Source organism: Corvus kubaryi, unplaced genomic scaffold, assembly GCF_017639235.1.
Source record: "Corvus kubaryi isolate FWS band 111438036 unplaced genomic scaffold, C.kubaryi_AGA036_p1.0 split1-131, whole genome shotgun sequence".
NCBI classification, from domain to species: domain Eukaryota; kingdom Metazoa; phylum Chordata; class Aves; order Passeriformes; family Corvidae; genus Corvus; species Corvus kubaryi.
In genome coordinates this window covers 20,189,768-20,204,845 of record NW_024582073.1, presented here as the reverse complement: position 1 = coordinate 20,204,845, position 15,078 = coordinate 20,189,768, and the positions used below count along the sequence as shown (strand labels likewise).

Here is a 15,078-nt window from a genome sequence, read left to right as displayed (position 1 = left end):
TCCCCTTCTCTATCATGTTTTCACTGCTAACCCCTCTCCCTGGTCCTGGTGCTGACTGACACACAAAGGCAAAAAGGAATCTAAAGCAGGCTCAGTGGGGGAGTCAGGGAAATGGCAGGATGGATCTGTGACATGCAGCCACAGTGGCCAGAGAGGTTCTAAGTCACAATGAAAGCAGTGGGAAGCAGTATGTGTAGACTACACAGCTACAAAAACTTCACCTGGCACACCAGATTTTACTGATGGCTTTAAAACAGCCAAGTACAACTTCAAGAATCTCACACCAGAATATTTTAAACATTTTCAATCATAGTTTTCAGTGAAAGCTGCTATCAGCACAACACAAACTGGTCACAATGTCAAAGCATAATAAACAAATGTTGTACCCATTTAATTCAAGTTTGTACTTTATTTGCAAAATACAAGTAATTAAACAAACATTCTATTTCAGTTTCCACTATAGACTTTTAGGTACAATTTCAGTTTCTGTGGCTTGTCCATTACTGGTACCATCTCGACACCAGCCTTGGTATTTGCATTTCACACACCAGCATGGACTATACCTTAGTGTAACCAATCAGGACAAATAGCAAATTTTGTACACAATATTTAATGCAAATTAAAAGCCTGGGGACTTTATAAAACCTTGCTGGGGTGTGAAATGTTGTGCCCTTTCAAAAAACAGTGGTCACTATCTTCTGGACAAACAGTGAAACAGTGATTGCTGTACGCAAACATCACCATCAGGTACTGACTCTAAAATGACTTTTTCTAGAAAACACCAAATAAATACAAGCAGTAAATGCAATATAAGCTGTTGTCAGCTACCTATTCTAAATCATACATGTGAAAATACAAATGGGCACATTGTGAATACTTAAAGAGTAAAGTGCTTTTAACATCGAGCAAGTGAATGCATCTAGTGTTGTACCACAGACAATATATCCATTTTGGACAAAACAGTTTCCATGCAATTAGCAGCAATCCCCTGCATTCATTTATAATAATCAAGTAGTATATATTACTTCAGTCATACAGGGTTTAAAGTCAGGATACAGTATGTACACTTGCAAAACTCAATCAATGCTCTATATTGGCACACTTTTTGAGCATCTCTACAGCAAGGCAGATTTTTGTTGGGGCTTTTTTATCTCTTAAGAAGCCATACCTTTGGTAGTGTAAATGCAGTGGACACTGAAAATACCACTGAACCAATACATGAGCACATTACGCAGCTGACAGGAATGGGAAGAAGAAAAAATCAAAAGCAAATTTAATGGCTTTATGCACTGTACTCCTCCAGTCCTGCTCTATTTTCACGTGCCTCCCTGCAGGTAAGAGTTTAGACATGCAATTCAAGCAAGTGATTGCTTTCAGTTCAAAGACAGGCCATTTACTGCCAAGACGACCCTCCAGAATGGTACTGAATTCAATTATACTCCCTTGCCTCAAGTTCAGCAACACTTTTTTAAACTCATTGCTTGCCTTCAGCACAATATCTTTGGTTATATCATCCTCCTCGATAGGCTTGCTTCCATTTTTGCTACTGAAAGGCATGCCCACAGTTATTTCAAATTTGTACCGATCAAACATTTTCATGTGGCATTTATGCTTTGTCAAAAACTTCAGACGACACAACTCCTCCTCCTCCAGTGTAACATTTTTGGGATCACAAAGAGGATAGGTTTCACCATACAAGCATCTCATCCAATCGCCAATAAAAAAGGGAAGCATATTTATTGCAGATTCTGCACTGTTGTCGATTTCTGTCACGCGCACATATTTGAACCGCCCAGTCCATGTCACTCGGTGTCCTTCCAGGTGACTGCACAAAATCTGGGTACGTGCCATGTTAGTCTCCTTCCAGGCCCGGGGTCCACAGAGGAAACCATACTGATTCCATGTCAGGGTGGAGTTGTAAACTTTCATTCCCTCAGATCGATACACATAGAACCAACAGAACAGCACTACAGCTGTAATCCACACCAGAATGAGTTTCACAATCGAGCTTCGAGTGAGAGATTTAACCACTTCAACTACGGAGAAGTTAACCTTTGTCCACCATCGAAAGAGCAAAGGAACAGCACACAAAACCAGGGTCACTACAATTTTCATGAGCTCCAAAGACAAAAACCACTTAATGACGTGGACAAGACACATCAGTGCAATGCCTACACCCAGCACTGGGAGTGCAAAGAGGAACAGGAAGTAACCGATGGATGCACGAACGAGCCCAATGCCAGAGGACTCCCGCAGAATGACCACGGAGAGTTCACACCACATAAAGCACACCAGGTATGGGACCAGGTAGCAGTAGGTGCCTTTAAAATTCCGTAGTTGGGCCATTCTAAAGAAAAGATAGAACAAGTACAAAAACAGAAGGCATGGGATGCTTACATTGATCACAAAGAAATGGCCTACAGGAACTGTAAAGAAGGTTTTACCTAAGAATTTCAAGTAGCCAAAATTCCCAGGTAATACCTGCAATAGGGATAAGCAACCTGCAGCTATCTCAGTCATTAATGCCCTTCGTGTGTAAGGCTCTGCACACGTGCTTAAACTCATGTAACTTGTCACTGTGAAGAAAATTGAGACAGTAGCTAACTCTGAGCATGGTATACAGTCTTTGCTTGCTATAGGGAAGGAAAAAATTACAAAGAATACCGAGAGTAAAAAATAAATGTATGGCTCTAAGTGATTCCATCCAAAGTTCACCTCAGCTTGCTCAACATCTAGGTTTGGTTCAAAACGAAGCAGTAAGTCAGTCAAAGCACGGAAGTTTTCCCAAGCCTTACTGTCCTGAAAAACCTTCAGTGTGCAAATCACCATAGAAATGAAGGACAAATAGAATATGACTAATGGAATAATAAAGGCAAAAAAATCAATTGTCAGATTACTGATGATGAAGAAAAAGATGAGAGCATTGATATGGTGTGTTGGAACAATGGTAGACAGCCAATGCATTCCTGCCTTCGATGCAATATCTATAAGGTATTCTTTAATTTCCATAATGGCATGAAGTGGATATTTTACAACCTGGAAAAAGAGAAAGAAGCATTTTATTAATGAGCAGTTTTGTATCTTTGCATCACAGATATTCTTAGCTGCAGCAGTAGCAGCCAGTTGTCTAACCTCAGCTGACATGAAAAGATTTGTATTTCAGATCAATGTTGCCAATAAAATAAGATTACTGTGTCTGAGATTATTAGCTCCATTTTGATTAATTCAGTCAGACAAAGCTCAGAGGCGATTTTGATTTCAGGCAAGATGTATTTCATTACCTTTGACACATATAATTAAATGGCTTCCTAGTCAAATATTCTGCTAACTTCATACTGAAGATAAACTACATGGCTACAGTCCTGCAGTACCTTAAGTCATTACTTGAGCTGCAAGTACTGTACTTTAAAGCATGTAACTGCCACATTCTGCAAGGATTATGCTATACATTCTATGCATATACACTGCAGGAAGTAATGCCTATGATTCATATACACATACAGGAAGTCTTTACAGCTGGAGTTTTATCTTTAAACAATCCTTCCCAAGCATCTAAAGATGCAGCTGTCAAAACCTGTTTTGGAAGCAGCAGCAGTATATTAAATTCAATTACTACACATTTACAGATTCTTTTAACTCCACAACAATAACTGTAGAGGATCTTAAAATTCTACCTATTTTACGTGGCATTTTCCATCACAGTTGCTGGACAACAGAGAAACTGCTGGATTGAACACCAACCACACCCTTTATAAATGATCCATTAAAAGGTACAGGATTTTTCAAACACACATTCAAATACCGCATATGGACATTAGATGCTGCAATCCATCCTCCTTCCCCCATAAAATGACTGTTTTTATGTTTTCCCAGATCTTACCTTTTTATATTAATTAGTTCAAGGGAAAGGCCAAGAATGTTCCAGCAAATACCTGTGGCACTGTGATGAACTGGGACAACACATGCCCAATGATTTGGGCAAAAACTTATGTGAAGGTATGTCTGTTCTTCGTAAGTGCATCTTTTTCGGACGATTACCATTCAAAAGCTCGGAAAGAGACACCTTTCACTCCCCCTTTTTTCCCCTCCCCTACACTATGATAATGAACAAAACTACAGCAAAAACTCTCAGGTCAGCAGCCACGCACCCCCTACCTTACTTAAAATTTATGCCAATATTGAAGGCATGCACCCTAATCTTCCCTTCTCCTTTCACTATGTAGAGATATAGCAGAGACAAATGCTGTAGAAGCTAACAGCAAGTTTCACCTTTCTTGAATTCCCCTCAGAATCTTTTCATGCTATGGATAATTTTTCCTGCCTGTTTGCTCCTGTTTAAATTAGAAAGATAGGAAGCAGATAATAACATCTATAATAAAAATAGGGCAGTGATGACAGGTACATTTAAATCCTCACTGAAGATATAATAAAAGTAGATTGTCCTCTTACAGGGAAAACCATTATCCCTTTTTTTAAAATACATGACTCATATGTATGAAACTTGAAACATATATATGAGGTCAAGTCCAAAAAGAAGTTACAGCAACAATTCTTGTACTGATCTATACAGACTGAACATCAGTATTGAGAGAGAAGTGCAAGTCATTCTTGTTTTGTCTGGGATGCTTAAGTCAAGAGTCCATTTAACATAACCTGTTCCACATTGCCTTTTTACCTTCAGCCGTAGGGGTAATTCTTCAGGACTCTTCCCTGCCAACTCATCATCTTCCTCTTCCTGCATAATCAGGTTAGAAGGGATGATACCCTTTGCGTACTTCTTGGTAATTTCAACGAAGTCATCCAAAGCAATAAATTTTTTAGCTAGAAAGATAAAATGAAAATTTGGAGTAAATTTTATCACAACACTGTATTGATTATGAATTGGAATAATAATTTTCTTTCCTGCTAGAAGCTAGTCTACAAAAACTGAACTACTGACAACATAGGTTTACCTTGCAACTTGTCCTGAGAGCTCTGCTGAAAACAAGCAGCTCCTTGTGCTAGCAATGTATGACTACTCTACATCTTGTAAGACCAGCAAGTAAGTTTATTTTACTGGTAAGTGGAAGAACAGAGTGAGTGAATGTAGCTTATCTGCAAGTATTCCACAGAAAAAAAAGACTACTGCATTAGGTCACGGTTTTAAATCATAAACTATTGTATCTGCTTCAGAGAAATCTTTAACAGCTGCATTAGAAAGAGAGACTTGTACAGGAGCAGTAATGAATTATCTGTATGTCATCAACTGAAAAACTGATTTCTGATTTGTCATTTAACAGTCATTTTTCTGAGTTCAGAAGTTACAAACACATAATTATGGGAAATACACAATTATTATATCTATGAGACTAAGTACAGGTTACTTACAGTGTATTAATTTAATATTCTATGTAGCTATACAAAGGGCCTCCCCCAAACGGTATCAACTGTGATCTAAAACAGATAGCCAGCAACAAAATAGACCCTGCTCAGTTTACATAGAGGCAAAATTCATCCCTCTGCCCTGGAAGATCTTTACCCACTCCTGTCAGTACAAGGGAGGCATGAGGTTACTTCTGAAAAATCTAGGGAAATGGCAGGACAGAAGATGATTTATGCACTGGTTCAAACTCTTTGCACCCAGTTCTCTACATTAGCATGTATTAACTAGTTTCTATGGCAGACAAGCTTGATGCATTTTGTAAAGGAGGATAATTAACAACAATTTTTTTCCATACACTAAAGCAAAAGACATTGCTATATACATGAAAGAATTGAATGACAAAAATCTGTAACACACCTCCTACGCAGTAAATTTAACTAGTCAGCTGACAAAAAGATATGAAAGCTGGACTGCTTAATACTGGTTTGAGATTTTAAAGAGACAGAAAACTGAAGTGCTTCATCAAAATTTAAAATCAGAGGATTAACAGGTTTTGGCCCAGAAAATTTTTAATTTAAATATGCTACATTTATAGAAGCACCATATAAATAGCTCAGTATTTAATACCGAAAACACTGTAGATATGGAACAAAACAAAATATTTGTCTCAAGATACATACTACAGGAAGAAGAATTTTAAGAGTTCAACAGAAAATCAGCATCTTACAATCTCTCTTTTGGTTTAATCTCAGAATATGGATGCTGCCTTTTGCGTGGAATTTTACCACTCCCCCTCCTCCACGCGTGAACCTTTATGTCCCACAAAATACCATCTGGCATGCCTCCCAAGAAACAAGAAAGGATTTATTTTTGCTAACTATTCTTATTATTCACAGACTGTAAGGCAACATTACTTGCACCAAGAAATCTGTGAGACTCTTTAGCTGTCTTGGTGGGCTTCAGATTAAGCCTAATACGAAATATGTCATCTAAATTTACTGTCTTATTGGGAAAAAATATACAGTGCTGAAATAGTCTTATTTGTGCAGAATCAGCAAGCAGACATGGTTAGAACCTCACAAAAATACCTTAACAGCACTGTTACAGGATCATGCAACATCCTGGGAAGGAAGGAGTTATTAACTTACTATGTATAGATGGCCTATCCACTGCAATGACATGTACCCTCTCAGGCACGCAACAACTGCCCATTGACAATGTCACCTCTAATTTTCTGTTTATACCTCCATTAAGGACAACCCAGATCAGATATCTGCAAACACGTATCTGGCTTAAAAATTATTTTCCAAGTATTGGTAGTGTACTAACTCTGAAAGAAGAATCTCCTTCTGGCAAGGTAAATGAAGAAGCTCAGTGAGTCAGAGAAGTAAATGTTGCAGAGTAACAGCTTTCTTGTTCCTCCCTGAAAAGGTAAAAGCTCTCTAGAGAAGAGGTAACAGCTTAATTCCTACTTAAAGTGTTTGATGAAAACTTTTAATTTTAAATGTCATTAGTATTTTGTCACCCAAGTGTCTCTTAAATTGATATAAAAAGCATATTTTGTAGATTCTACTTTATTATTCATAGATTTTTTTTCAGTTCGGTTATGATAAATTCCCTGGCCTCCCCCCATCCACCCTAGGGAAAGAAAAATACTCCCATCAATTTCTGCCTACACTTACATATAGGTTCATTTACTGCCCTGTTACTTTATCTGCAATTTAAGCCTTAAAAAAAAAATCGTATTTGCCAGTTCCTTTTCTGATAACTCTCTGAATTACTGAAGAATCCAGAACAAAATGACTTGCTGTGCACTCACTCAGTAGCAGCACATGCCAGTTCACCCAAAGGAATGGAAAGAACCCCAATGCAACACAGTTCAAATGAACCCAAATACATCTGCATTATTATACAATGACTGGACAATGGAACACAACAGTCTTCTCCTTGAAGGACTGTTTCTACTTCCCAGAAGTGGCAGCCAAGTCACAAAAACAGCTAACACAGTCTCACAGAAGGTTTGACAGGACCACAAGCTTGCTTTCCAAAATATTATTTCTCACATCACTTACTCCCTTATTCACACACAGGTACGTGCCTCTGCTCCTCTTTTACTTCTGTCAAAGTTAATGTAAAACTGAAATATTCTACTCTTCTTAGGAATGTTATTTTTCAAGTCACCTGTGTAACAAGCACAATCCTTGAAGGTAAAGGCCAAATTTATCTAATGAAATGTAAATCTAATCTTTCAAGGAATTTAAACCTGCAAACCTCCATATTTGGCTCCCTATTCCATGTATGACACTTTAGTTTCACATAATCTCAACAACAGATGTATTAGTTGCTATTATATATATCTAATAATATGCTTTGTGACATTTAAAGTGCTCTTCAAGTACAGATCTAGATTGCACATGAACTATTACATATGACTTAGTGCATTTCAAGAAACAGATTTTCCTGACAATGAATAATTGAACCTTATGTTAAATACTGTTCTTGAAAAACTACACATGCTGCATTGTCGATAATTCATTTTCTTAATAAAACACTTTGACTTTCCTCCTAAAAGCCCAACAACACATCAGCATTTCTTAGTTGTGCCAGACTAAGGAGAACTTTCAATTCCAATCCCCACCCCACCAAACCTTACAAAACTCACAGACTCAGGTCTACAAATCTGACCCTGCGTGTGTTAAGGGATTTAATTCTTCGTAATACATGAACTAAGCTGCTGTAAATAATGAAAGAAGTATCTTGGTGCATCTTTCCTAAATCAGTCATTGAACAAATATGAAAAGACAAATATTAATTATAAGGGAAGGGCAAATGGAAGCAAGGCAAATAGAGTGAAGGATCTGTCTGCATTGAATTGGTGCATAATTAATTCCCTCACTGTAATCAGAAAGCTTACTGCAGTTAGAACCAAAAAAAATATTGCAAGTGCAAAATCTTCTTTGCTGAGTAGACTTTTGAGTGCTGAAAGGGCAAGAATATAAAAATAACAAACGACATGCAAACTCCCTTTAGTAGTTGACTTTAATGGTGATGTCTTCTGTGACTTCACATGCAGATCAATTATTTGTCTTGCACACAGAACAAACTGACACTATCAGTTTATTGCAATCCTAACCTTCTATACATTCTTAGTCTGGCAGCACAACGTTGTTTACCAAAGCAAACCAGAAACTAAAACGACTGGCCAAGACTGAAAGCAGCAGCATGCACTCACATTCACTGTTCACTAATCGCTCCAGCATCCTTCTCTGCTTCTGCACGGACTTTGGGACTGGGCCAGGCTGCTTCTCACCATCTGGTTCAATAACAGGAGTTTATGTAAAATCAAAGCAGTCAATTAAAGTGATCAAACAGTCACAGCAACATCTGGAGAATGGTATTTCCTCAAAGTAAGGAAAAGACAAACTTACATATAAATAGGTAAGAAGTGGCAATATAGTTTTCTATATTCCTGTTACTGTATTAGAAAAGGAAACAGGACTGCCATAGCTAACATTTAGTGCTGTAGTAGCAGAGCAAACCAGGTGTCTTGAAGACTGAATTTGTAAATTGAAACATCTAGTGAGGTATAATCAGGATGACTGTTAGAAGGAAAAAAAAAATCAAATACAGCAAAGCCATAAAATACGTACTTTCCAAAGACAGTGAGTGCTAAATGAAGATATTTAAAATATATAGTCACTTGAGTACGTGCTTAATTGACCCACGACCTACAGCAAGTGTTGGTTCAAAGAGCACAGTTATTAAAAGACACTTAGTCATTGAGAGAGTTACATTATCTTAAGTAGATCATACATTTACTATTATCTCGTGCCTGATTGTTCATAAAGCCCTTTAGGCTTCTAGCTGTATTGTGCCCGTAAGTCTGTATTTTATCAATACCATAAATCAGTTCATGAACAAACCTTCACCATCAACTTGCCCAACATTTTCCAGTAGTTCAGAAACTGCTAGTTGCTTCTTCTTTTTTGGGTTTAACTTCCAATACATGACCAAGGCAGCTTTTCGCACAGCTCTCTCCAAGTCAGTCTCAGATGATAACTTTTTCACTTCTTCCTCATTTTCAGAAGTGATGCCTCAAGAAAAGAAAAAACACATTATACACTTATCCCAAACACATGCAGAAATGGTAGATTTGCTCACAATTTATTTTTCTCAGTTTAGTCTGAAAATTTGCAAGTTTCAGCCACATTCTGACCACCTAAGTAAATTACGGAAATGTCCATCTGTGTCTATTGCTTATCAAAATCTAAGCACATTGCTTAGGTTTAAACTGTACTTCAAAGATGTGCAAGACATGCATTATACTATGTCTTACTTCAACTTTTGAAGTTACAGCAGATGAGGCAAAAGGTAGTGCATATATGCATGGGTGACATGCAAAGGCACCAAGAACTGAATAAAAGTTGTTTTTCTTTTTTTGTTTTGGTGGGGATTTTTACCCCCCTTGTAGGAGTTCGGATAGTTGGCAGATGAGAAGAGACCAAGCATGGGAAGCAGCATGAAGGAAGACGAGAATCTTGAAGTGGGAGAAGACAGTGAAAAAGACCAATTAGAAGAGAGGTTGGAGAGGGGCAAAAGAATGAAACATCAGCAGATACATAGCTGGTGTGTGCTTATATATGATCTTCAGAGTCAAAGAAAAGAAGCTTCAATTAAAGGTGAGGAAGGGAAGAACAAGCATGGATTTAATGAAGGAATTCAAGCAAATAATTAATAAAAATACTTTAATAAGCAGTATTGGTAATTAATGCTTTTTGAATTACCTATTGTAATAGTCTGTTAGCAACTACTCATGCAATTTTGCCACGATCATTTCCATCATACTTTAGCCCCTCTTTCAGAGTTAAAATGAGTACAGTATTGTTTCAGATAATGTGGGAGTGCAAGCAGGAAGCCTCAGAGAACCCATACCTCTTCTGTCTGCCAGGCATCTACGCAACAGTTTGACAGCTTCTCTTCGACCTTGCTTAGCAGCAAGGATGAACCAGTCAACTGCACTGCAATTGTTAAGTTCTTCATCCTCCTCTTCTGCTAATCTCAAAAAGTGCTTCCCCACCTATAATAAATAGGAAACAAAATTCCTTCAATTACTGAAATACACTCTACTTTGTCTCTATGTCTCTCTCTCTTCTTCCTTCTCACACCCTGGAACTCAGCTAACATAAATTCTCTCTGAACAAAAGGCCAAAACATTTGCTCCTAGCACTAAAGAACATAGTTGTAAGCTCATCTTCTGATTGGAAAGATCTAGAAGAACGGCAAACAAGAAGGAATTGCAACACATTTGGCCAGGTCAGTGAATTCGCTGCCATTGGTGCTCGGGCATCTGGCAGGTTCAGGTGAAACTCCCAATGTTAAAAGTTTTCTTGAATTCTTTTCCTCCTACAACAATGACTAGACAATACTGCTAGCCCCATTTTAGAGCCAGAAAAAGTGTAATATAATCTGGTGCCAGTGACAATCAGAAATTCAGATGAAGCTATTGACAAAGCCTTGACATGGAAGCAGGCTTCAAGCAGTGCAGTCCCTGACTCACAGCAGCTCAGTCACTGAAGGTCAAAGCAAACTCATGATTAACTGGTGAATGGAATAAAACTAATACTGCTTAAGCATCAAGAAAATTCAGTGAAAAAGCATATAAAAATTCTGCTATTCAGGATTACAGAAATTACCAAGCAGCTGCCTATATTACAGGTTTTACAGGTAAGAAAAAACCACCTTTTTTCTTCCTTCTAAAAACTAAAATATATGAAAATATACTAGTAAATATATTTATGCAATAGTATGAAACACTTCTGCTTATCACAACACAAGGCAATAAAAAGTTAAATGGCAGAAAATTACCAAAACTACTAGACATTTTATCTGCATACCTGGAGAATCTGGGAAATGCTTTTGCTTGTCTCACTGCACTCTCTCTCTCTCTCCCTAATGTTACTTCAGCTACATTCTAGGAGCAATTAATGCAATACCTTAAGAGTATAGCTTCATAAATCCACAGTATTGTCTGCTGGAAAAAAGATAACAGTTTGAAAGTTTCTCTGAAACTTTCATTTGTTACTGCAGCATTTGTTACTGCCACTAAAGGGGACTAAAGAAATACTGTTGAAAGATTAATAAATCACATTATCGTTATGTAGATTAAATGCACTGATTTAATCAGAAAGGTCTTTCTTCTTCCAGTAAAGGTTGTTTCTCCAGCCATTTAACTGGTTTCGTACACTTAAGTGAGTGCTCCAACAACTTCCACATAAACAATTATTGGGGAGACATTAAATCCATAGCACATACAGTGAAGCTATCCAAAACCATACAGAAATAAGGAGAAAATTAGGCTAGGTAATCCAAACATTGATTACGAAGTCATGCCAGAGTTCAATGGGAAGTGCACACCCCAAGAAGAGAGTGTATGAGACAAAAAAGAAAAAAAAGATTTCAGCAATTGCATGGTAATCTATCACTCAACTGCAGATGTACCTTCAGCTATTTATTTCAGAAAGGAATTGCTTGGACAAGTTAGGTGGCAAATAACATCCATCTGACAAGAACAGCTGTTTCTTAAGCATGTTTGTATTTATAGCCATTGAGATTTTGAGCAAAGCTTCAAGAGTAGCAGCACTTAATCATCTAGCTCTTAAGTTTCTAAGGACCTCTTGGACATAGAAACACTTATTGCAACATCAACTAAGATCTTGGGACTAGTCATAGCACAAAAGGCTAGTGCACAAGCAAAATAATAGTGTAACACCTGTTTTATGACTGAATTGCTTTTAGGCTTGTCTGTGGTTTTAATAGCAAAGTTCCTACATCAAACCACCTGAAAACAGCTGCAAAGCTCTGGCCTGCAACAGTCAAAGGACAAAAAATGGATAGGAAAAGGTGTTAACCTCAGATCTGTCATTTAAGCAGACTGGGATTCTCTCTTTCCCATGAGTTAAAACAGTGAAATTAAGTCGTAGTTGGTAACAACTTAACACAGACCCTCACACTACTTCTCTAAAGGCTGCTCCCATCTGCGGCTTTGCTAAGTGAGGTGGTCATCTCAAGCAGTCCCCTTGCACACATCCTCTGGTTAAAGACACAGAACTGCCTTTTCTCCATTAGAGAATTCCAGCTGTGGGGGTTTTATTTACGTAACTGCCATACAATTATTTCGCAATTAAAAAAAAAATACATGAAGTTTTAGTAATACATGTTGACAGCCATTGAACCATCTGATTTCTTGTGTTTGATTTCGTAATTGTTAACAAACAGCACAAAAGTGGCATCTCAGCTTCTCATTCATACTCCTACAATGGTGAGAAATAAAAATACGTTTTTCTAATTGATTCTAAAGGAATGTATTCAACAATAGAGAAGAAATGAATTTCTTTTAGGGTTTTAAAAACTAAAAGCTAATTCTCTCTCCACAAGTAACAAGAAATGTGACTGCATAAAAAAGAAATTACTGTATTTTGCGTTCCATTTCAGGCGTGCTGAAGCAAAATTTATGCTGTATCATTTTGTGATAAGAATCCTATTATTGTGTGGGAATAGAAAATGTACACAATTAAAGAGATAAAGGAAGGGAGTGAAAGTGGAATTAATTGCAAAGGAGATAAACCCCATCATTTATATACATACATATGCATCATAGACTTAAAGATTCTCTAAGTATTTCTGAGTATTCTTACTCAAATGGAACTTATATCCTGAAAGAATATTATGGAGTTTGCTTTCTTTGATAAGGAGGAATAGCACCAAAAGATGGATTTTACAGCAATGATTCCCTCAAGGAAAATGCTTCATCCTCCACAAAGCTACCAGCTGTTTCAAAGTGAGAAATTTGTTACTGTCTCAAGTTGCAACTCCGAGGTCAGCCTGCCCCTCAAACCAGTTGAGATGGAATGGGGAACAAGCCTAACACTGCTGTATTTTTTTTACCAGCTTTAAAAGAATTTCTTTCCCATCCTCACTTCTGATTTTTATTTACAGTAAGAGTGGTGATCCTTGGGGAAAAATCCAAACCACCAATGAGCATGTACAAGACTGCAATCACTCCCATTTGGCATCAAAGCTGAATTTGGAAAAGAATGCTCAGGTAAAACACTAACCAAGTTAAACACAAATTAAAACTCTTCTAGACAGTTTTAAGCTATTTATAATAGACCAATACACCAGACAAAGGAATGCAGTGGAAACCTGGTACAATTTTTCTAAAACCTACGGGAAAACCTGAAGTGCTAACAAATTCAGGGACAGAATTTCTATTATTAATTCAATTTTATCTGCCATTAAATAAGTAAACACAGCTAATTTCAATAAACAAGGAGGGGCTTATTTTCTAAAACGTGTACATTCACCAGAGAAATGGTATATGAGCAAAACATCAGCCAACCAACCTCTGACCCTGCTAAAGCACCTCAGTGGCAGTTTCTTCCATGGAGTCCAGCCTAAGAGCCCTGGTATCTTTGTATACAGTGCAGTGCTGAACTAACAGCATTTAACAGTCCCTATCTGCACACCTCCACACATGCTTCTTTAAAAAAAAAAGCAAAATCAGTTCTTTTCCACGGTAAAGAGTTGGACCTGAAGCCACTCATGCTCTCAAGGAAGCGGCGTTTCTCAAGGCAGAGAAACCATATGGCATCACCTTTCTTTGAACAGTTTCGCATCTAAGCAGACACAGTTCAACTGAGGAAGTGATAACAGTTCTACAGCAGGCAGTGCTATTTTTGGAATTAAGAGCAAAGAAGACTGGACAAAAACCATATAAAATTACCTCTGTTTGTGCTTTTGGTTCTCCAGCTTTGGCCCTCTCAAGCAGTTCTTCAAAGAGCACTTCAGGTTCTTCCTTCATGCCCTCTAAATTAATTTGATAAAGAACATTGTTTACTAGCAATAGTTTGAAGTGTTTTAAAAATCATTGCTACATGTGGTTGAAGAATTAAGTAATCATAACTAAATATCCAACACAAGTGTTTTGCAAGAACAGTGGAAATTAACTTATGACAATATTGACCCTCCATCTCAGCACTGTACTTCAGTATATTTACCCTTATTATTTGGTACATGCCACAGGATGACATAGTTTACAGTTTCTGATTTACTTCCACAAAATTCCTCTCTCAATATTCATTTTCATTACAATTCAATGTAATGTACAATACAACATTCATATTCATTACAATAAATATGAGCCCATGTGGAACATATAATATGGATCAGCTTTTGTACTATTACTATTCTTTTCTTGATATGACTTCAGTCTTTCACCTGTCAATCTCTATTTACCACTGGAACCTTTTCTAGAATTTTGAAAAATTAATCAGCGTTTAAAACAGTGTATTTGAAAGTTCAGTTCCTCAGTCTCTGGAGCATACAGAAACTAACAATTACACCTGCTAATCCTTGGGTTTTTTTCATTTTGCTCCACACTCCACCTAGTATTTTTATTCTTTCCCATTTACTGAACAGATGCAGACTTAAACAACTGGTTTTCTTCAAAAGCATCACACTGCTCTATCAGTCAATCATAAAGAAAAACTCAAGACCTTTATCTGATATCCAGTGTTTGTAAACAACATCATGCTGCATGCTACTTGATGAATGAAGAATTAGTTAATGGCAAAGCTGACAAAGGCCAGAACTGCTACTCTTTTATGAGATGACTTCTTGTAAATTAGTTCAGAAAAATTTTAAAAAGAAAAATCAAT

General features: G+C 37.3%; 1 protein-coding gene across 2 annotated transcripts in view; it reads right to left on the bottom strand.

Moving 5' to 3' along the window:
- Window positions 1-394: 394 nt before the first annotated feature.
- The window catches only part of WFS1 (wolframin ER transmembrane glycoprotein), a 33,053-nt gene continuing 18,369 nt past the window's right edge, over window positions 395-15,078 (bottom strand). For both annotated transcript variants that reach the window (XM_042053304.1, XM_042053305.1), the window contains exons 3-8: window positions 14,145-14,227; window positions 10,295-10,439; window positions 9,286-9,456; window positions 8,595-8,675; window positions 4,676-4,821; window positions 395-3,036 (exon numbers count right to left, since the gene is read on the bottom strand). In XM_042053304.1, coding sequence (XP_041909238.1) covers window positions 1,228-3,036; window positions 4,676-4,821; window positions 8,595-8,675; window positions 9,286-9,456; window positions 10,295-10,439; window positions 14,145-14,227 — 2,435 coding nt within the window. In that variant the 3' untranslated portion in view covers window positions 395-1,227. The remainder of the gene's footprint in view (window positions 3,037-4,675; window positions 4,822-8,594; window positions 8,676-9,285; window positions 9,457-10,294; window positions 10,440-14,144; window positions 14,228-15,078) is intronic.